Source organism: Schistocerca cancellata, chromosome 10 (assembly GCF_023864275.1).
Source record: "Schistocerca cancellata isolate TAMUIC-IGC-003103 chromosome 10, iqSchCanc2.1, whole genome shotgun sequence".
Classification (NCBI taxonomy): Eukaryota; Metazoa; Arthropoda; class Insecta; order Orthoptera; family Acrididae; genus Schistocerca; species Schistocerca cancellata.
Window position 1 is genome coordinate 69,653,844 of NC_064635.1, and position 24,961 is coordinate 69,678,804.

Here is a 24,961-nt window from a genome sequence, read left to right on the forward strand (position 1 = left end):
CCCCTGTCTATAGATGTTATATCGTTACCGTAAATTACATAAACCTTTACAAATGTTATTGACTGCATTTTTCACAATTAATAATATTCCAAAAGAGAACTTTAGAAACTTTACCACAGGTACAAAGCAAGAAACATATTTATCCATTGGCAAACAAAATAATCACAATTACATCTTTACATTTAAAAACCACAGTAGAATGTTACATAATCACAATTAGAAATGCGCATATGAACAAAACAAAAAGAATAGAAATCCAAAGAAAATCACGAAAAAAAAATTTATATGCGTCATTAGCAATGCCTTCACACTAGGAAGGTTTCCTCTATATGGTCCATAAACAGGATGGTATAGGAAGGTGCCACCCAGACCTAATCATCCTCCACAACTCCACAACTGTTGTGATGAGTCAGTGATCACCTGACAGAAGGCCTTCAACAACTATCTGACTCTTCTACCTACAAGTTCTGCCAGACTGATCCCATCCCAGAAATCTGGCGTAACCTCCAATCCCTACTGATACCCACAGACTCTTTCCAGAACCTCTCACCCGAGTCTGTCTCCCTCCTCACCCAAAGAACACCCTGCACACACTCCCCAAAATCCACAAACCAAAAAAGCCTTGTCACCACATTCTAGCTGGCTATTGTGCTCCCACTGACAGATTTTCTCTTGTTGATCCACATCTCCAACCAACTGCCTGAAACCTAGTCTCGCACATCGAAGATACTAACCACTTCCTTCACTGACTTTCAATCATCCCCATCCCTTTACCTCCTGGATCCCTACTAGTCACTGTTGATGTCACCTCCCTCTACTCCAGTATCCCCATGGCTCGGGCCTTCATACTATCGAACACTACCTCTCCCAATGTCCTTCAAACTCCAAACATACCAACACATTGCTTATACACCTTACCTGCTATATCCTGAGCCACAACTACTTTTCCTGTGAAGGGGAAGTTTACAAGTAAATCCACAGCACAGCTGTGGGTGCCCGTAAGGGACTCTTCTATGCTACCTATTTATGGTCCATCTGGAGTAAACCTTCCTAGCTCCCAAAACTCCCAACCCCTTGTCTGGTTTAGATTCATTGATGGTATCTCATGATGTGGACTCAGGGCTAAGACACCTTTTCCACATTCCTCCGTAACCTCTGTATCTGGCCCCCCTCTACCTGATGCACCACATTCCTGGATGTTGACCTCCACCTCTCTGTCCACATTAAACTCACTAACCACCAGCAGTAGCTGCATACTGTCAGCTGCCATCCTTTCCGCAACAAAAAATCCCTCCCGTACAGCCTAGCCACTGGTGAATGATATATCTGCAGTGGCAAGAATCCCCTTGCCTAGTATGCTGAAGGCCTCACAAAGGCCTTCATAGACAGTCAATGCCCCCAAACCTAGTCTGCAAACAGATGCCCCATGCTGTGTGCTCACACACCTCCAATCCTACCACCACCCCCAAGAATCAGATACAACAGGGGGTCCTTCCCTTGCCACCCAATATTACCCCAATGGACCATATTCTATGCCAAGTCTACGATTATCTTTCATTCTGAACTGAAATGAGAGACACCCTACCCGAGATCCTTCCCACCCCTCTGAAAGAGATGTTCCTTTATCCATCCACACTACACAATATCCTAGTCTATCCCTAAGTCACTCCCACTCCCAAGCCCTTGCCAAAGGGCAGATCAAGAAGGTGCAAGACCTATACAATCCACCCACCCAGCATCTCCTACTCCAGTTTCATCACAAGCTTATCCTATGCTTCTCATCCTGTTTGCTAAGTCTCCCCGACCGGGGCTTCTGGGTGACTTTTCTGAACTCTACCTCTTTTCCTAAGTCTCATAAGACCTTTTCCTTCAACTCTCTTCCTTCCCTTTCAGCCTTTCTGCCAAAACGAGGAGCCAGCTCCCAAAGCTTCCAAACTTGAATACCTTAATGTGTGTGTTATCAAGCTGCCAATGAATATACAGTTAGCAGGGAACCCTCCAAGCACAAGTCTTAGTCACACTTGTCCAGCCCCCGCCCCCCCCCCCCCAAAAAAAAATAAATAAATAAATAAATAAATAAATAAATTAAGATAATTTTAAGAGGAACCTACAGGATTTATTGCTGACTAACTCATTCCACTCCACTGTTGAATTGCCTAGCAGAACAGATGAATGTTTACATTATTAACAATAGCAAATAATATGATTGTTACATGAAATCTGACTTCTGCACATTTTCAGTGCAGTAATGTGATCAATGCAATTAAGTTGTCATCTGATTTTTTGTCTGATCATGCATGACTGTAATAGTCTAAGAATTATCATTTGCACATGATGTCTTGTACATTCGGATGGTTATTGACAAATATTTTAACGCCTGTCAAGTAAAAGAATGTTTCAGATTGCTTGACTTATTTCACACCCACAAGGACAATTTCATTTAGGATCTGTGGATGGGACATTACAATTAGTCTTCTTCATTTTATTTATTTTTTTGTAGATTCACATTATGTATTCTTGTTTTATGTTTAGTCATATAGATGTACATGTAGACCTGTTATACATCCTTGAAGACCTCCTCAGTACAGATCTACAAAGAAAAGTACTAAAAATAAATCTTGTAGATTACTATAAAAGATAATCACACGCCAAATGGAACTATTCGTTTCTACCCTTTGCCTCACAATAATGACAATGAATGCAACAATACTTCTGAGCAGAATCTGGGCTAACAGCGTGATATTAAAGGTGTTAGCAACAGCAGACAGTTCTGAGGTATGCCGTACATACTCTCCTAATCTACATTCAAGTCTGTCACATGTTGTTCATGGTTATTCTGGCAAGACACTAAATTGCCATATGAATGTATATTTTTGTTAACCAACTGACTACAAAAATAATTTGAGTGCTTTAGATCCCCATATATGCCAAATGGAACATGACTTTTCTACCCCTGTTTTTCTCATTAACTCACAAGGGAGTGATCCAATCCAACATGTCAAAACCTGGCCAAAAGTTTTTATGCAGGAAGAACATATCAAAGAAAGACTCCACGTATTTTTACAAAACAATTGAAGTTACACATTTTTGCCACATACAAAATGCTTACAACACTGGTTTGTACAGCATTTCCTGCTTAGCAAGCGAATCAGAAACAGGAAGGATCGGCAGTGACAATGGAGTGTAGCATCACATAGCAAGGGATCCTTACGATAATTTCAAGCACTTAAACTGTACTGTAGTCATTAATTTTTTGGATCACTTCTGGTCCATGTTAACTATTGAACTGTTGCAGATATAATTCTTCCAAAGGTAACTAGCAGAGAAGAATAATTATGGTATGTTTTGATATCACATTACAAGCATCTTCTATCACTTCAGTGGAATTAAATTTGGCAAAATGGGGCAGTAACCACGTTGCACATATTCTTGTAGCACAGTTCTCATGAGAATTTATGAATTCTGTGTATTTTACTCACAATGAAACAGTTTCTTGTTTATTCCCACGTTCATCAGAAAAATGGGAATTGTCTACAGAGTGACAAAAACAACCATTTTCTCTACACCAGGTGCACTTAAAGAAAGAAAAGTTAATCCATTTAAGCACTTCACAGTAGTTACTAGCTTTGTTTACAAGAAATCTGGATTATGTACAAACAGTCCTGGTTCTGCAAATTCTGCTGTGTTCTTGACATACTTTATAAAGTTATGAACTGAGGACAATCTATCAGAAATTTTATTGTCTGACAATTTACTAATCAGCTTCTCTGGCAGCTTACGACAGAGTCTTCTGGCATGCTCTCGAGCTCTGCTCAGTGTCTGTACAGTCACCAATTGTGAGTCCTTACAGTCTGAAGACGGTCTTTCGAGACAAACTGGTCACTACATAAAATATCCTTTTCCCACCATAGAGTAATTAGTGTATGAAAATCATATTCAAATGGCCATGTTTTCCAAACAAAAATTGAGAGGATATATAAGGCTAAATACTGTAGATACATAAACAACAGTGCATTGTATTTCAATGCTTATAATTACACCACAAGGCTTTAAAAAAAGAAAGCATTACAGTGCGAAAATCATTGTGCAACAATACATGAAATGGAATAATTACACAGGCTCAGTGACAGGTAAAGGAGGTGGCAGAGTTCAGTTCATTACTAGAATACTAGGGAAATGCAATCTGTCTACAAAGGAGATTGTATACACTCGTGCAACCCATCCTATGATATTGTCCAAGTGTGTATGACCTGTACCAAATCGGACTAACTGGAGAAATTGAATGTATACAAAGAAGCACACCACAAATGATCATAGGTTCGTAAAGAAATGTTCGAAAACATAAATTGGAGTAAGTCTGAAGACAAATGCTGTCTATCCCAAAGGGGCAGAGAATACACACTGAGACTGTGGCATGTTATTCAGCACTTGCTATTAACTGCCACATTTTGGGATGTCATTTTGGGACTGTTTTTAAAGAGTGAGAGTTCATACTTTGTTTTGTAAACAACAGGAATGCTGAATTTCTTTTCAGAATTGTGCCTTCTATGTGCTCAGAGTATATCTTTACACATGTATCTCAAATACAGATTGAAGAGTGGTGTACATATTTTTACACGTGTTCTGTAACTGTGCTCTGTTGTGTTCATTGATGAATTTGTGTGCTTGTATAATAAAGCTTGTTTCATCATAGTTCTCTATAGTGTATACCATGATCAATTCTGAAAATTTTGTGACAATGTAAAAGCCGACAAAGGCTTGCATCATACTTTGTAATACTGTTGAAATGTCAGTAGCATAGGATTGTAAGTTTTTGTTTTGACTGATAACTTAGTTGCTGGATGGAAGGTATGGTGAATTATGGCTTTTCTGTATGAATATTATAAAGTAAGTGATTCAGTTTTAGGCAGTTGCAATTGGCATTACTGCAACAATTGTTTCTGTTGCTTTCTGCAAATTTCAAATGAAGTTTGCTTTTACATTAGAGAATATGGACAGCAGACAGAAAGGCCTGTACTTTGCTGTGAGCAGAGTGTCACTTGTTATAATTTAAGTTATAATTTAAAACTTCAAATTATAATAGCCATTTATATGTAAAGTAAAAAGTGCTTACTACTCTACGAAACAATGATGGTAAGCTTTTATAAATGAGTAGTAATTTTGCAAAGTTTGTATCTACATAACGAGGAGATGATAAACTAATTCAAGGGAAAGCATTTAGTTTGGCAGTGTCTTAAGCACTAATTTTGTAAAATTATGATCATCCAACAATTTCGTTGTACATTCAACTGGCTGGGTGGGTTAGGTTGTAATGTACCTAATCCATGAGTCAGAGTTTATGTATTGGATCCATGTAACACGAACAATTTACTTCACTTATTTTAAATACAAATTTACCTGTTTGCCACATGCAATTTATTTAAAAGCAGACTTTTTCAGAACATTTATCTCTTAATGCTGTTCTCCAGAGCTTGTGCATTATACATATCTCCTCCAATTAATTTTGGAATTTTACTGTACTGAATGTGTCTTACATATGTTGAAGGATGTTTTAAACCACACAGACTGTTCAGTAACTGAATTTTTCAGACCGTGTCTTCTTATTCTGAATGTCACACAACAGATCATCTGGGAGGGGAGTATTTGTACAAGGGTAGACTGAAAAGTATGCATGTTTGTAGAACATGAACAAAAACAATTAGAAAGACTGGTCAAAGCACACCTGAGTACAAAGTGTGCCAACCACAAATAAAACTGTCTTGTACCATTCCATCATTATTTTACGATTGTGAGCTCGTACCTACTTCTTCACTATCGCTTCAGCTACAACAGTGATAAGTTGTGGAGTCATACATGCACATGAACAGCAGTAATATGAAATAAACACACAGCAAGGAGAGAAAAAAATTTACAATCCATGGAAGAAAATGACCCAGATTCCAAGCTAGCAGTATGGTCTCATAATGAGACAGTTGTCTTTGAGATAATCAGAAACTGAATAAATGTTTGGTTGAGATCTGATGCAATTGTAGTGTTTAGTACTCCAAGTGGATCGTTACTGTGGACTAATGCTTGTATACAGCAACAGAGTGAAACAAGCTTTTTTTTTATTATTGTTTAATTAAACAGTGATTTAGCACTTATAATATAAGTTTACTTTATCATTGTTTAGTTAAACTACTATTAAACTGTGAATTTGCTGATACATGTTTTACCTTGAGAACAAAAAGACAGCTATTATTTACTTGTGTGCAAAGTGCACCACATGGCTGCTTGTGTTGTGAAAATCAGTACGCCTGTTGAGTGTTAAGCTTCAAAATTATTTTTGAGCATACTCATTGTTAAGACTAACATATTTTTTGTGCAGTCGACTGAACCTTGACCAGCACAGTGCCGCGAAACAGCATCAAGAAAGCGCTGAGCCACGCGCCAATGGAAAGAGCGGGCAGCGCCACACCTTCAGGAAGACAGAGCTCAGCACCCCCTGTCAACGTTGATTTGACCAGCCGACTATCACTGGTCGGCCCCCACTTTGGTCGCAGACTTTGAGAGCATCAGAAGTAAGTAACAGGACATTACTTGCCTTGCATTCTGCAAGTACTAACAGCGAGAGAAGCGCTTGTATGTAGGAGGCGAAGGAAGCACAGGAATCAAGCGAAGTTAGTTAACTTACTTTCTTTTCGGAAATAAAGAGTTCAATTAATCTTCACGTGATTTGTACGGATGATTTTGGGTTCCTGTTACTAGCCATTGTAATTTCTCTCCTTCTTTGTGGCAATACTGACTGCCACAGTAGCCAACACAACATTTATCCCAATGTGTAACAAATTTTTTAATCCCTTCATTGAAAAATTCTTCCAAATTTTCTCGAATCCAGGACTTGACAGCTTTGCCTTTGCCTCATTGTCTGAGGTGTAATGATTACCCTTTATTTCTCTCATGTACAAGAAGAAAAAAAATAAAAAACTGCAAGGTGGAAGACTGGGGGAGTAAGGAGGATATGGAATTGGTCCAAACTCCAGGTTTCACAGAGCCTCTTCAGTTGTGTGTTAGGGGTATGTATGAGCACTGTCACATGGCAAAATTTTTGGCACCAGGCTGTCTCTAATATGACAAACTCGACATTGAAGGTCTTCTAGAGTCTCTGTGTACTGAGAAGAGTTCACTGTTGCCCCTCGTACCAGCTTATCAGTCACAAATTTGGTCAGAATCCCAAAACACAGTCAAAAGAACTTTTTTAACGATGGTTGTTTTTCGAACTTTTTTACTTGAGCTGATGACTGACGTTAATATTCAGCACTCTGTATTTTGTCTTCCGGGTCATAATCACGAACCCACGACTTGCCACCTTTGTCATGGTACTGCTGCAAAAGTTTCTCTCAGGAATCGCCACTGTTTGCCCTGGTCTGTGAGATGGCACGGTAACCACAGTGCACAGATTTTGCGGTATCATAATTGCTCAACAATGAAGTCGACACATTCGTCAGATTTTCCAATACAATTTGTGAGACACTTTTGAGTGAACTGTCACTCATTTTGAATCGAACAATCAACGAGTTTGCAATGTTTATCTTCTATGGCACCGATCAGATGTCTGCTGTGTGTTTCATCAACAGTTATGGCATGTACCAGCTTTCAACCATGAAATTTTTTTACCAATGATGTATAGTAAACCTAACAAAGTATTGTCACCACAAACAGCCTTTAAACAATGACAAACCTCACTAGGAGTCACTTTTTCAGCAGTTAAAAGTTTAACAGCACTGTGTTTAACTCAGAATGACACAGCGATGGGACAGGTCATCATACTTCTGCTTCTTAAAATACACTGGATGAATGCAACACTTTTAAACTGCACATGCATACAGAGGGGGATATTACCTTCCATATGTCACCTGGCATATTTCTTGAGGTCATTTAGGTCACATTCTGCAAGCACTTGTGCATTATTTCTCAGCCTACCCTCGTATGCATGTGTTACAGTAATTGCTGAAAGACAATGAATATCAAGTGTTTGTCTGGCACAACTGGGGTAATTTCACTTCTGGCTGTAACTGTTAAACAAAGGACATTATCTGACAGTTATCTGATACATTATCTGCTTCTTTCCTGTATTATGCCCCTATCTTTTGACTTCTGAAAACGTGGCAGAAGGTGGTTCAGTATATTTCACTCAAGTTGCGGTGTTGCCTCTCTATGGTAGTCTATCTCTTTGGCCTATCCCATGAAAGCCCAATTACGAAGTTTAAAGAACTACTCCCCATCACACCCCCTCAGATTCAGTGGTAAGAGGTCCAGTGGATAGCCATCAAAAATTGAACACAGATCAAGCATGAAAACAGGAAGGTGATGTACTGAACTACGGAGGAGAGGGGGGGGGGGGGGGGGGGGTGAATGGTCCAAAAATAAGTAGTGCAATAAAAAGCAGACCGAAATAGCAAAGGCGTCATGGGTAAGTGTGTCATGGTGTTGGCCTGCCAAGAGGGTGAGCCAAGTCCAAAATTCCCTCGTACCAATGTCTCCCCCCCCCCCCCCCCCCCCCCCCCCTCCAACATTATGAACTGTCCATCTGGTCATTGAAATGTTTGTTTTCTTTCTGTAGGTTTGGCAGTTGTCATACTACACATTGGTTATAGAATATGAGTTAGGTGGTGAGAACACATTACTGTAGCAAGTAAATGTGATGAATAGTGAGATACCACACAGATGTCTCACAGAAATGGAAACAGTAAATAAACAGGTGTGAACTATGCTACGACAAACGAATTTAAGAGTCAAGACTTCCAAAATGGAACACAACTCCAAAAATGTTAGAAAGATTTGTTTTGACAAAGCACGGAGAAACTGTGTGATGTGAAACTGTTGCATTCACTTGTTGCAGGTTATGTAACAAACTATTAGGTTTTCATCATTTGCCTGGGGGTGATCACATTCAGATTCATACAAACACCTATATCAGATAAGGGGGCATATCTCACTCACCAGTTGTACAAGTCAGGTGCACCAATAAGAGATTCCTATGAAAACAGGAAGAAGGTGCACTGGCACTGTCAACTGAATCCTCCACCTGAAAACATACCTGCTGTGTCATATACAGCATTAGTGACAGTAACGTACTGTCACTAATGCTGTATATGACACACCAGGTATGTTTTCAGGTGGAGGATTCAGTTGACAGTGCCAGTGCACTTTCTTCCTGTTTTCATGCTTCATCTGCGTTCAGTTTTTGACGGGCAGTCCACCGGGCTGGGCCCTTTTACCACTAAATCTGAGGGGGGTGCGCTGGGGGGTTTCCCTTGTCAGTAAGTTGGTACTTATCTACAGTTTAATGAAAGTTTTAATGGGAGACCTAGGCAATGGCTGAAGTAGGCGAATTGAATACAACAGAACAATAATGGGTAGCTTTGTGGGAAGAAATAGTATTGGTGGCAGTGTGCCAGATAGACAAAAAGACAAGGCCCAGCAGAGGAGGAGATTAGTATTCAATGTCATGTTGACATCTAGGTCATTAGAGACAGAACACAAGGTCAGATTAGGGAAGGATGGAGATGGAAAGCACCCATTTTCTTCAAAGAAACCATCCTGGCATTTGCCTCAAGTGATTTAGAGAAAATCACAAAAAACCTAAACGAGAATGGCCAGATGCACGTTTGAACCACTGTCCTCTGAATGTGAGTCCAATGTGCTAAACAGTGCGTCACCTTGTTCGGTATGGCCAATAGAAATCCTCATGTAATGCACCAAATACTAAATTTAGTAGACAAAAGCGGAAAATATAATGATTCGGTAAACGAAGCATGCAAACGAAATACAGGCTTAAAATTTAAGGGGTCAGTTTCACATAGAGTTAATATGGAAAGAGGACGAATTGCCATACATGTAAAAGCTGACCGTACAGTTGAGATTATTGAGAGAAGTACACCAAAGTATTCATTTCTGCAAAATACTTCTCCCATAATTTAAACATTCAACAAAACTTAAACTTCACTGAAGTCAATAGAATTTTCCCAAAAAGCAGACTCTCATAATGGCAGCACTTAAGAATTCAGAAGAGCTGTTCGAGCATAATTTATTAATGTCATTACTGCCGTACGTAATATGTCACTAGCACATGAAATCTTTAACCACAGACTACAATACATCACTGTTAAAATTATTTGTAGCAATAAGACAGAAAAGATCCAAATAATTATTATCCAGTTTCATCTCATTCCAGAGTCATTTTGAAAAGACAAGACCACTTTATCTACATCTACTCATATACTCCGCTAGCCACCAAGCGGTGTGTGGTGGAGGGCACAATTCGTGCCAAAGTCATATTTCCCCCCCTCTGTTCCACTCACGGATTGAGCAAGGGAAAAACAACTGTCTGAACGCCTCAGTACAAGCTCTAATTTCCCTTATATTTGAATGGTTATCATTGCGTGATTTGAAGGTTGGTGGAAATAATGTACGTTCTACATCCTCGATGAAGATCGAATTTCGAATTTCAGAATTTAGTGAGCAGCCCTTTCCAATTTGCGTGTCATCTATCTGCAAGTGTGTCCCACTTCAAACTTTCAATGAGATTTGTAATGCTCTTGCGAATGGCTAAATGTACCAGTCACTAATCTTGCCGCTCTTCTTTGGACCGTCTCAATCTCTTGAATCAGACCCAACTGGTAAGGGTCCCATACAGATGAACAATACTCTAAGACTGGACAAACTAATGTATTGTAAGCAATTTCCTTTGTTGAAGAACTGCATCCCTTCAGGATTCTAACAATAAACTGCAATCTAGAGTTGGCCTTGCTCATTACTTGTGAAATCTGATCATTCCATTTGAGATCATTTCGAATAGTCACACCCAGATACTTGACAGATGTTACTGCTTGCAAAGACTGGCCATTTATTTTGTACTCGTACATTAATGGGGATTTTTGCCTTGTTACATGCAGTAGGTTACACTTACTAATGTTGAGAGATCACTGCCAGTCATTACACCACACATTTTTTTTCTGCAAATCCTCACTGATTTGTTCACAACTTTCATGTGATACTACTTTACTGTAGACTACAGCATCATCGGCAAACAGTCTAATACCACTGTCAATAACATCAACCAGATCGTTTATGTAAATTGTAAAAAGCAGCAGACCTATTACGCTGCCCTGGGACACACCTGAAGTTACACTTGTTTCAGTTGAAGTCACCCCATTCAGGATGACATACTGCTCTCTGCCTGTTAGAAAACCTTCTATTCAACTGCATATGTCATCGGATAGACCATAAGCACACACTTTTTGGAACAAGTGACAGTGCGGAACTGAGTTGAACGCCTTTCAAAAGTTGGTAAATATGGCACCAATCTGGGAGCCGGTATCCAGAGCCCATTGTATATCATGCACTAAGAGGGCCAGCTGTGTCTCACATGACCGATGTTTCCTAAAACCGTGCTGGTTTCTGCAGATGAGCTTCTCAGAGTCTAGAAAGGTCATTATGTTTGAACACACTACAGCAAATTGATGTCACTGAAATTGGCCGGTAATTATTAGCATCTGATTTTCTACCCTTTTTATAGATTGCTATGACCTGGCCCTTCTTCCAGTCCCGTGGAAGTAGCTGTAAGTCACAGTATTATGAAAAGTATAGTTGCTACTCAGAATATAGTGGAGATGCTGAATCGCAGGCGCAACAAAAAGACTGTCAGAAAGCAAGCTTTTGGCCAACAAGGCCTTTGCTGTCTGGTTCAACAGCCAGAGACTGTGGTCATGTGTGTGTGAGTTCCATTTGTGCCAGTGTGTGTTTTGTCTATTTTTGACAAAGGCCTTGTTGGTCAAAAGCTTCCTTTCTGACCGTCTTTTTGGTGTTCCTCTCTGCAGTTCAGCATCTCTCCTATATGGTGAGTAGCAACCATCCTTTTCATAATACTGTTACATTCCATCCAATACTTTCCATTCTTCGATTTTAGCTATAAGTCATTTATTTATAAGCATGTTGTTTTGCAACATTTGAACTGCATCATTAAATGCAATAAAACCAAGTCATGTTCCAACTGAGATAAGAGAATGGAATGACCCGGTGTTCACCGTAAGCAGTTTTTTGCTATGTAATTGGTGTCAAACATAAAACGACATAGAACACATGCTCAGTACCATGAGTAACAGTATTCAGTGAGCTCTAAGGGTCCCGATATACTGAAATAGTGACAAAGGTACAGACTGTGTATGATGATCTAAGGGATAATGAGAAATTTGAGCAACTAACAGACCCAAATTTGCTCACAGCCAAGTGCTCTCACTGTATTGTGTCGATATTTAACTGTGGAAATGGTCATGGCTATAAATAAAGGACTTATAGTAAGGTGGTCTTATTTTTCCAAAATAATATATCCACGCTGTGGCTGCCCTGACTTCAAAATCTGCTGTGTCCTTCAGGAGTATTACAGAAAGATACATTCTTCAGAGAAGTGTTGTATTTTAATATAAACAATTTATTTAGCACATCACATTTTGGAACAGTTGCTCAAATGAAAATGTCACAGTACATTTACTTGTTAAAATACTACAAGCCTTCAATAATACCAAACTGTCAATTAGAATTTTTTGTAATTTAGCCAAAGCATTTGACTCTGTGGATTGTGATACCTTCTTAGGAAAGCTTAAATTTTGTGGAATTGATAGTTTTAAAAACAACTAGCTTGAATGTAAAAGGTTGTGCTAAATAATTCAAACAATGCTGGAAGAGAACATTTTAGTGACAAAGGAGAAACTACAAAGAAAGTTCCACGGGGTGCAACTTTGTGTGCACACCCTTTTCGTATATACGTGAATGGTTTTCCAGTTAATATGCATTGTAAGGGTTTACTGAATTTTCTACAGACACAAGTTACGATTAATTGTTAGCAGTGGTTTTGAAAGATTTATTTAAAGACATCTGAAAAGTTGGCCCCCTTTCATTTTTTAGGGAAAAACCCAAAATCTATTCAGTTCTTCATAACAAATAGAATAACTCTTTGGTGGATCTCCTTCCCACCAGTGTACGATTTGTGCTTTTACCAGTGGGAGGGATGTCTTACGGGGTTAGTATAATTACATATGTTACTAGCTTGGACCGTGGCGTTACCCATGGTTAAACAGTTACTTATAAATAGATATTAATGCCGAAACTCACTATTCACGCGTATGCACTATCAGAAAAGCCATCCCTTGTTATATCTCTAAAAGTACATTATAGGTAAAGCTTATTTACAAAATCATCTACATACAGGTATGTATTCAAAAAGTAAAGGCACATATGTGAAAAGCTGTACTTATTCTGATGATAGAAAACTGAAACATGCGTTATTTTTCTACATAACCTCCCTGGACTTAATGCAATTTTCACGACGTTTTACGACTTCTTTTTTTTTTATTTCATCAGAAAATACGTTTTTCGGTTCCATCTGTAACCAATTTTGCACCGCAGCAATGACGTCTTCATCACTTTCAAATCTTCTTCCCTGTAGTGCTTCCGTTAAGGGTCCTAACATGTGAAAATCACTTGGAGCCAGGTCTGTACTGTATGGTGGATGTTCCAGCACCTGGAATCTCAACTCCTTTATTGCGTTGGCTGTCTGTTTGGCAGAATGTGGGCGAGTGTTATCTTGCTGCAGGATGACACCTCTTCCACGACGTTTGGATCTGATTGCAGGTTTTAGTTTCGTACGCAACATATCACATCCACCAAACAATACAGACCTGGCTCTAAAGCCTCATTTATGCTGGGGCGACGTCTTGCAACATTGTGGCGTGCTACGGAAATGTGGCGTACGTTGCTTGCGGCAGGTTAATTTATACCAAAGCAACAGAATTTGTGCCACACATGTGTCGGGCTTGCAATATAAAGGACGATAAAGTATCGCAGCGGCGGCCTACTTGGTACTTGCACATGCAGCTAACAACGGAAATGAAAACCAAAGGAAAAGAAAATGATGGTGGAAGATAAGAGTATTTGAAGAAGGTCCACGAAATAGTATCCTAGGAACTAGAAGCAGACGATGGTGAGTTATTTAGTAATGTGTGCTTTCATCCCAGGCGTGTTAGTCCGCACCATACCGTTGCCAAAAGGTGGCCTAATGGTAAATGTTCGCACAGGTACCGGGTCAGTCACCACCCTGTGTCAGGGCCCGGGGTGGGAACTTCAGCCCCCAGCTCACCCAACTCTGCGGTACGACTGCTGCGGTATGACTGCCACACTACTTCCCTCACAAGCTCGCAAGTAAACGGATGACGCACCTTGACGAAAGCAACAATGACAACGTGACAATGACGATCTAGTTCTAAATGTTTTGAAATGCTTAACTACTACATAACACTTTTTCAAAATTAATAAGCAAACATATTAATAGTATTAAAAGTAAGACTGTATTAAGAACTTTCAGTGTTTGGCTCCACAAATTTAAATTATATGTAAAGTTTTACTCCAGTGCGTGGGAAATAAACATCCCAGGTTGGGATGCATAAACGAAAGCCAGAGGAGGGGATGGTCTGATGGAGAGGGGGGGAAATCCCCCCCATCCCCCCCCCCCCCCTGCAAATCGCACATTGCTTCCCACACATAATGATTTATATAGCTGCAGAACCACTACAAGCACCCAACAAGAGGAAACTCATCAAATATTTCAATAAGCACAATAGTTTTTGAGATACAATGTGAGAAATTTGACACTGTTTTGGAAGGACAAACAATTCACCTGTACAAAAACTCACAGGTAGACATAGCTCCAATGATGATTAAAAATACGATCAGATATTTGAGTTAAGAGACCACAGAGATCTGAACCATGTGTTACTTTTATATTTCCACAGAGAGTGAAGTGCTACTGTGGCAGCCTGCAGACAGTATTTGTTGCGGTAACGTTGGAACTTCAGATTTTTACTATGTCAGTAGTACCAAACAATATTACATTCTGCTGCGAATCAGAAGACAGTATCCTGCTTGATATTTTATTTTTTATATATGCTAATTTCAGCTTTATTGCCTTCATCAGTACATGTCCTGACATTGTAAACAGACGTATGTCAATTTTGTGCTGTCCATAATTGTTGGATGTAATACTTTTTTACTAAAATTTTAAACGTGTTTAATGATTTAATGTTGCACATAGATTATAATATGTTTTATACAATTTTGACAGTTGCAGAAATTCAAGTTTGACAACTTTAATAGTGGCAACTATTTATTTACAGCTCGTACAAAATAGATAAGTGTTCCAAAGTTTTACTGACCTTCAAAGTTGTCACCAGCATTGTGTATAACCCGTTGACAATAATTTGGAAGTCGTAGGATACTCTTAGCAGTGCCAGTTGTCTTGACAGTTTGAGTGGTGCAGTCTATTGCCCAACGAATTTGTAGCAGTTCTGAAGTGAATGCTGTGAAGTGTTTCCTTCAGTTTAGAAATTAAGTTGAACTTACGAGGGCTTAAGTCAGGGGAGTGCAATAGGTGGTATAGCACTTAGCAGCCCTATCAGTCAGACAAATCACTAACAGCTTGCAATGTATGTGCTTGAGCTCTGTCCTGCAAAATGGCGGTCAGGTCCTGCAGAAATTGTCATCACTTCTGTCTCTAAGCTGGTTGCAGGTTGCGTTCCAAAAATGAACAGCATAGAGACAGAAGTGATGACAATTTCTGCAGGACCTGGCCATCATTCTGCAGGACAATGTTCAAGCATGTACAATGAAAGCTGTCACTGATTTGTTTGACTGATGGGGCTGCTAAGTGCTATATCACCTACTGCACTCCCCTGACTTAAACCCTCATGACTCGATTTCTAAACTGAAGAAAACAGTTCACGGCATTCACTTCAGAACTGCTACAAATTCGTCGGGCAATAGACCACACTGCTCGAACTGTCAACAAAACTGGCACAGCTAAGAGTATCCTACGACTTCCACATCGCTGGCAATGGGTTATACACAATGCCGGTGACTACCTTGAAGGTCAGTAAAACTTTGAAACATATATCTATTTTGTACGAGCTGTAAATAAATAGTTGTCACTATTAAAGTTCCAACCCTAAAGCAACATACTGTCTTCTAATTCACTGCAAAATGTCCTACTGTGGCATAATATACATTGCAGGTCCCATAATAAAGAAACTACTACATTAATTCACACAGTCATACTTACAAACAAATGACACTCGCATAGCTCACAAACTGACCAGTTTGCAGGATTTCGAGATACACACCTGCAGGTTGGAGTCTGTGCCCTCCAGTGAGGACGGGTAGAGGCGGGCGAGCAGCAACAGCAGTGCGGGGGTCTCCGCCCCGCAACCCTGCCGCCGCCCCTTGCTGGCAGCCCCCGGGCCTCGGGCCGCCTCCAGGGAGAGGCAGAAGGCGTCACGACCCGGGCGGTCCGCCTCACGCAGCAGCACGTCGTACAGCCTGGGGAAGCGCTGGAAGAACACGCGGCCCGTCATTCGGTTGCGCGCGCTCGGCCTGCGGCCGCAGCCCCTCGTGCGCTGCACCCCGAACACCCTCGTCATCAGGGCGGCGAACAGCAGCGTCCCCGAGTTGCGCACCTGCCAGAAGACTGCTGTGACAGTCACAACGTCTCGAGCTGCTCTCACACTCCCACACCACCCCTGACCCTGGGTTAGTACCGAAGCCACCACAGACACCGAAACCACCACCACCACCACCACCACTACCACCACCACCACCACAACAATCACCGCCCATCACCACAGATCCAAGCACACCTAGGCACCCCTTTGCCACTGTGGTGTTTGCACTGTTAGTCAGCATTAGTTAGGTGATACTTCTACATCTGCAAGCAACGGCATCCGATGTCAGAAAGCAATGGTCACTTTTCTTAGGAAGCTGGTATGAGAGATGTTGAATAAAGTGTGGCACCAGCTTTCTGAATCAAGTGCAGTGAGTAAAGAAGTCACATATTGGTGTCTGAGGAAACTACATGCTAGACTTCGAAGTGGCTGTGCAGTATATTTTGGCAGCCATAAAACTTCCACATGGGAGGAGACCTTATTGACTGGCCCTCTTTGGTGCTGTTCATAGTTATAAGGTTTGAATTTCAGTGCACGGATATGATTTCATTAAAAAAAAGTGATGAATTTCTCAAAACCACTCAAAAACAGTCATCCTCAAAGTTTTTGAGATACCAGAGCACTATTACACACAAAACATTTTGACTGTTTTGACACAGGTACTGGTAGCTCAGTACGTCTTTTAATTAAAGTCTCTGGTTTGATTCTTGCTGTGGCAATGTATGTTTTTTTTAAATTTATTTAGATTCTATATTTATTATCAAATGGAAATGTTAATAGATACTCAATTTTTTTTATTAAAAATAACATTTTTATTCTTAATTAATAACTGCACCAAAATAAAACAAATTTTTACTTCCAGAGACTGAACAGGATTAATGACATATATCTTTTTTTTTTTTCATTTTGTAAATCTGCATCAAACTTTAATCTATTTTCATGCAATTCATAGCTAATAAGAATAATTCAGGTCTGAGCTGCCAGAGCTGGCAGTCAAGGTGCGTGAGGTGTGCTGCGCTTGTGTGAAGTACCTCCCCCATTGCCAAGGCCGTGGTCATTACATTTTCTCATTACAAAGGCATGGTGTGCACTCGTACTATTCCAAAAGCTTCCACAGTCACTGCTGTCTACTACAAGCAGGTCCAGGGTCCACTGATGAAGCATCACAACCCAAAGGAGAGGAAAGAAACCGTTGGGTGGTGAAAGCTTCATCACGATAATTCCAGGTATCCCACTGCCCGACATGTGATAGTTTTCGATCAGAAAATGCTTTTCTACATATTTGGGGCTGTGTGACTTTTTCACTAACCTACTGTCAAAAAGGACCTAGCTGGATGTCTTTCTGATAATTAAATGGAAGTGTCAGAGGAGACTTTGAAGTGTCTTCCAGGAGTGGCAATGGATGTGGGACTGTTGCATCACACTGAGTGGTGAGTATACTGAAGATGACAAAAGTTTACAAATAAAAACGTCTGAAATAAAGTTTTCAAAAATGAGGGACAGTGTTTATTGAACATCTCTCATTTGTTAAGAGTTTGGTGAAGTAGGGAAAATAAGCTAAAGCTTCATCCTAAAGAAAGCGAGCACAACATTGCAGTATATACAAGACAGGAATCAAGTCAGGCTTCAAGATAAATGGGAATATACCAGATACATGGAAGATCGTTGATGTAAGAAAAACATAAAACTATGACAGTAATTCTCATTATTATTCAGTATTTCTGCCTTTTACACTGGTTTGACAGAATGAAGGAAAAGACAGGAGACAAAAGATACAAGAATATATATCTACATGTGGTGAAGAGGAAAATAAACCTGTCTGAGCTCTAAACTGGGAGAGGCATGGCAAAAGGGAGCAGCCACAACTAAGGAGGGGGAAACACTGAGTGGACCGGAAGGAGTGACATGTCGCAAATGGATCACTGTAGTCATTCAGGCATTCCTGTGCCTGGTGTTCATTGTTTCCACTACGTTCTGGCTATTAGGGGAGCGTGCTCACATATACATGCTTTACACAAGTCTCAGCCTTTCCTATGCCAGTTGTTTATAATTAAAGTGCAGCTACTCACTGAGATCCATCGTGGGCTGTAAATATTGCACGGCAGCGAAAGAAGGAAGTGCAACAGATAAATCGTCACACAATTGTTTGATGTTTTCAGTTTATGGTTCTCAGAAAGCACCAACTTCATGTGTGGAACCCAATATTCATTCTTTCGGAACATGTATTTCAGAGGATCATATCAGAAAGCTGGTTGTCCTCGTCACAAACAGTTGTAGTTGTGTGTAGCAACATATTTAAAATGGCTCTCTTCTGGACTGGGCAGTGAAATGCCTGCACGACGAGCGCATATGTATGCTCACGGTATTCGGTGTGGCAGAGCTGCCCATTTTGTTAGACCGAAACATCTAAAATCGGCACTTTCCCCCCCCCCCCCCCCTCTCTCTCTCTCTGTCTCGACAGTCAACCAAGTTTTCGGATGCACATTTTGCATGGGATCGACGAACAGCTCCAGATCTTCAACACCAATGTCCAGACAAAGTGAAGAACGGCAAAACGAATCAAATAGAAGGTTAGTGAGTTAGTGTTTTTTTTAACGTCCCATCAACAACGAGGTCATTAGAAATGGAGCGCAAGCTCAGGGTTAGGGAAGGATGGGGAAGGAAATCGGCCATGCCCTTTCAAAGGAACCATCCCAGCATTTGCCTGAAACGATTTAGGAAAATCACGGAAAACCTAAATCAGGATGGCTGGAGACGGGATTGAACCATCGTCCTCCCGAATGCAAGTCCAGTGTGCTAACCACTGCACCACCTCGCTCGGTTCAAATAGAAGGGCTTTCTCAAAATGATGCATTAAGAAGTTGGCCACTGCTGGGGACATTGGAGAACTCACATCATTGTTGGTCATTTGATTGTTTTGTAGAGCTTTATCCACTTCCTTCCCTGTTTTGCTTTTCAGGAAATTGTTTTTTTCCACTGGACTTGGCAGTTTCTGTATATTAATGGATACGCACTGACAGAAATGGAGAGTGTTACATCATGACCACTTTAACCAAGTGCCACCAGACTGCTGTTGCAGTACTTTTGCGTCCATGAGGCATGTCGATTAAAACACCTCAAGTCGAATCTTAGACCAGCACACAGTTTTAATCTGCCAGGAAGTTTCATATAAGTGCACACTCCTCTGCTCAGCTAAAATTCATTCTGGAATCAATACACCAGGGTGCTGATAAACCATGTCTTTGCAGTATGCTTTCTTCCAAGAGTGCTAGTCTGGTAAGTTACAGAGGAGAACTTCTGCGAGTTTTGGAAGGTAAGAGATGAGTTACTGGCAGAAGTAATGCTGTGAGGATGGACCACGAGTTGTGCTCACGTACCTCAGTCAGTAGAGCACTTGCCCATAACAGGCAAGGGTCCTGGGTTCAAGTCCCGTTCTAGCAAATAGTTTTAATTTACTAGCAGGTTTGATATCTGTGCACATTCTGCTGAAGAGTGAAAAATCATTGTGGAGTGATTCGATAAACCCTCTGCCGGGGACTTAAGTGTGAACTGCAGAGAAGTCGTGTAGATGTAGGTGAGACAGCTTTGTTTCAAGTATGGCAATAAATTCCTAAGGGCGATGTTCAGCAGGTGTGTAGAGGTCACACATCACACTGAAGCTGATGCCGGGCATCAGTTCAAAACGAAATCATCTAATACCTGCTGTATGATGAACACCTCCACAAAGTTTCATAAATGTATGAGACTGGCACTTCATGGTGTATCCTTCAAAATTTCTGCCAGTGTGACATCCTATATACTGCAAATGAGATTGCTCTTTATTCAACTGCTCCCTCTATAAGTTGTGCAAAAAACAAGGGTGTTCTGTGAATGCAGAAGTGTACAGTGAGCATGCTACTAACTCAATTCCATCATGATTTATAGTCACTATCAGTTTCTGGTATTGAGTAGTCACACCAGCTATCCCCAAAATGCTATATCCAACAACCCGATTGAATCCAGTGACTGATCACTGACTCCAGACAATTCGCCTCAGGTCTGACTTAGTGAAAAAATAACTTTCTTCCTGATAAATAGCTTGCAGCAGCTTTAAAAACAATAATAATTATATTATTTCATTAAATGGTTTGACCGCATGTTCACAGACTAAAAATATCATACGGCAGAAGAAAGAATAAATAATAAAAAGCAAGAAGGGAATCCAATCTAGGGTTTATGCAGGTTAATATTTAGAACAAATTAAAAATGTCAACTGGTAATGTTAATAATACTATTTATGAAATGGGACTTTTTTTTATAAATAACACTGGCTGGCTGCTGTTTTCTCTTTTTTGAGGGAATTAACTTGTACTTTCACACAGCCCGAATCCCACCAGTATTAAGATTAGGGAACAGTGTCCAGTCGACAACAATGTCGGATTGGGGAAAATGTGGGCGAAGAAACGATTATTTTCTTTTTGGAAGAATCTCGTTGGCACCTGTCTTAAGTGACTGCGTAGAAACGAAAGTTTGAAACGGGAGAAACTCGTATAAAATGCCAGAAACAAAATGTTTTAGTGCAGTGAGATGGTGATTTAAGAAAGGTTAACACGAAGAAGCAAACACACAGATTAACAATCTTTTTTGGGTAGGCAGCGATGGACAGCTTGCAGGTATTGAAGAAACTTCACTGTATGATTACAGAACTGTAATTCTTGTATAGTAGGAACAGTCAGTATTCAAGGATATGACATGAATGATCATTTGAAGCAAACAGGCTTCTCATGGATATATGCCCTACTCAGTGGTTTCCAAGATAGAATACATTTAGTGTATATTGTTATTTATTTTTCACAATATTGAATACACTGTGAGGTTACACATATACATATGTACAACATACAGTAAACATTACAACGTGTTTTAGAAAGCATCAAAATAAAAATATGTTTTTTTAACACTACATCTCTATGCAATATCATAGAATGGTATTCTTCAACAGCAGCAGAAGCACAACCAATACAGAGGCTGTAAATATACACCATTTCTGCATATTCTTCATCAGTACAGATGTGTGACACATACAAACAAGAGTTAACCGAGATGCTTGTTGCTGATACCCTCTCAATCCCTCACGCTACTTCACTCACAACACACCGCACACAGTTGCAAGTTCAGTGGACTAGCTTAATGGCAGAAAGACATCCCGAGCAAAGAGGTTGAAAGCAACAAGACGGGTCAGGCTAGAATAAAACATCAAAGAGGGTGGTTAAGACACAAATGTGCATGCCACAAGCCCAAAAGAAAATTTACAATAAATGTATTCTATTGCGGAAACCATTCTGAATAGGGCATACGTGCATTTGATGTTCCTTAATTCAAATGAATATTCCTGTCATATCCAGGAATATTGACCATTTCTCCTGGGGCACCCAGTATATATTCTAAAGATGACCTTATGGTAGACTGAAACCCTTTTCTAATAAAGAATATGTACAACTGTCTAATCGTACAGTGAAGTTTGTTGCAAATGTTAATGTGAAGACAAACTGCATTATGCAACACTAGATTTATTTAGTAACTACTGCGCCACGACCAGAGATCCCTTAGCAGGGTTGAAAGCACAACAGACGGGGACCGGAGAACTTACAGCCCAGTCACCGCTGTGGAAGGCACCGAGGGCTGCCTCGAAGCCCGACGTGACGTGTGGCGTGACCAGCTCCCCGAGCTGCGAGTTGCGGAACAGCGCCCGCAGGATGTTGAGGGCGTGCGTCCGCGCCTCCGGGACAGAACCGTCATCCAGTGCAAGTCCCAGCAGGATGTCCATCGAGTCCTGGAAGCTGCGGGCACCGCAGCCGCGTGCCTGCGCCTCCGTGCTGACCAGTGCCTGTACATAGTGGGGGAGGCGTGTCGAGACGGTACGGAGTTTGGCAGAATTAAATTTTGGGAAACTTCCCACGTGCATTGAAAACTGTGAAAATTTCTGTGCGCCAATTGTCTATAAATAACCGAGCGTGTGTTGAGGTAATTGTATCGTCCAATTTAATAATAACTGAAATGAACAAAAATGTGCAAGTAGAATGAGATTTTCACTCTGCAGCGGAGTGTGTGCTGATATGAAACTTCCTGGCAGATTAAAACATTGTGCCTGACTGAGACACGAACTCGGGACTTTTGCGGGCAAGTGCTCTACCAACTGAGCTACCCAAGAATGACTCACGCCCCGTCCTCACAGCCGTAATTCCACCAGTACCTCGTCTCCTACATTCCGAGTTCGAGTCTCGGTCTGGCACACAGTTTTAATCTGCCAGGAAATTTCAGTGTGCATGTAGTCCACACTCAGACAATATCTTTTATATCTTCTGATAGTCTTGTGAATGAAATCATGGTCCAGGTAGGCTGTATTATTTTTTTATTATCTATGCGACTGGCCAGTTTTGACGTTTGGTCATTTTCAAGCATCCATCTTAAGCTTCCAGCTTCATTTTACATTATATGTATTACTGGTACATGTCAAGAGGAATACATCTTACATCTGTGTGTAGTTGGCGAAAAAACAATATACCATGGTACACAGTTAAATCTACTGACCTGAAGCTGAAAGCTTAAGATATCTGCTTGAAAATTACCAAACGTCAAAATTGGCTAATCACAATAGATATTTAAAAAATAACACACCCTACTCGGACCATGTTCTCATTCACAAAACACGCTGAGGCTGTGGACCACTACATAAACAAAATTTTACAATTCTGATAGTTGTTTTGTGTTTTTTATTTTGTTTGAATGACAAGCAGTGGGCAGAATCAGTCAGCAAAAATCCCGACATCACAGCAGGTGCCACACAGAATTACTGATTTCCCTCGGAGTGCTGAGGGGAATCTTAGAAAACTCCATTCCCGTATGTTTGTATACATAGTTAGTACGAGTCTAGCTCTCGTTTCTGAAAGAACATCAGATGAGAAATTGTTAAGCATTAATGCAGGCAACCGAGGAACTAATTATTTGAAAACTGAGAAAACAACAGAAGGTAAAAACACAATCACTTAATTATTTCTGAATCTGAATGACGCACACAATTCACAAGGAAAGTGTGACATCCTGATGTAAATGCAGTAGATATGCAATGATATACTATCTCCAGTCCTGTATGAAGTGACCAAAATGGTTAACTGGCAGCACAAAAAATGGGATGTCTTCAGTGATATTGTGAACTATATAGAATTCCACATTCAAAACAAAAAGGAACACAAGCGAAATATGACGGTTAAATTTTTAATGAAGATTCATGGGTGTCCCCGTAGAGGCAGCCGGTATTAAGAAATGCAAGAGGTCTACAGCCGAAGCCTTCCTGCCTACCTGCACCATGAAGGGCAGCCCAGCACTGCGGCGCGTGGCGTCGCCTGCCCCCTCGCGGACGTCGGTGAGCAGCTGCCGCAGCCACTGTGGCGGCAACCGGTGCAGCCCGTCCCCGCCCTCGCTGCGGGGCTCGCCACTCCACAGCCGCCGGCACAGACTGCTGAAGCCGACGTACGCCTGCTCGAAAGCGCCGCGGTGCTTCGTCTCGGAGAGCAGCTTCGTCAGGTGGGCGCCAATCGCCAGCAGCTGTGCTTCCTTCACGAGCCCGCCCTCGGCCGATTCCCTGAGTGTAGCCCGAACAAATTCTCACGATGACAGAGAAGACGTGCACAAAATATGGGGATAAATGATTTGGAGTATCAAAAAATCTCAAACCATTTTTACACACATCACAAATGCTCAGACCGTGCACCCTCTGCGGCACTACCAGAGACACACCACTGCCCACCCGTAGCTTGTGAGTCAAATAAGCTGTTGGCTGTGATCTAATGCAACTGCACTGTTCAATACTTCGACTGTGTTGTTACTGTGGGGTAACACCGGTATGCAGCATCAGAGAGATGTGATGAAAGTTTATTTTACTATTGTTCAATGAAACAGTGATTTAGGTAATAATAAGTAAATATATTTTATCATTGTTTAACTAAACTAGATGAAACTGTGCTTTTGCTAATCCATGTTTATTTTAGTAACACAAAGGAGTTATTCTTTACGTGTGTACAAAGTGCGCCGCACGTCCACTTGCGTTACAAAAAACAGTGCGCCCAGTCAAGGGTTAAGGATCATAAAGTTTCATACAACCTACCTGAGGGTGTAGGATAATCTAACACTGGTAGACCTCTTTTGCTAAATTATAAACAATTCTATATAAGGGATGTAATTAAATATAGTTAAAAGTGTATCCATTTCAAATTAAGCTACCACAAAAATCATATCTATATGACATTATCAAGAGGTAAGAAGCAAGAAGTAGGTATTAGGGAGCTCATTTTTATGGTTCCATACCTCAGTCAGTAAAATCAGAACCCTTATAGGTTCAGTTTGTTCTCTATCAGCTTGTCAGTCTGTCAGACTGTTAAGAACTAGAATGGGGA

At 40.7% G+C, this 24,961-nt stretch overlaps 1 protein-coding gene and 1 non-coding gene across 2 annotated transcripts in view; both read right to left on the minus strand.

Moving 5' to 3' along the window:
- Positions 1–24,961, minus strand: part of LOC126106118 (thyroid adenoma-associated protein homolog) — a 230,947-nt gene that overhangs the window by 67,496 nt on the left and 138,490 nt on the right. The window contains 4 exon segments of the mRNA XM_049912364.1: positions 16,212–16,298; positions 16,362–16,544; positions 22,159–22,395; positions 23,868–24,137. Coding sequence (XP_049768321.1) covers positions 16,212–16,298; positions 16,362–16,544; positions 22,159–22,395; positions 23,868–24,137 — 777 coding nt within the window.
- Trnaa-ugc (transfer RNA alanine (anticodon UGC)) lies at positions 19,275–19,347 on the minus strand. The gene has a single exon. It is a non-coding gene; the product is annotated as a tRNA-Ala (tRNA).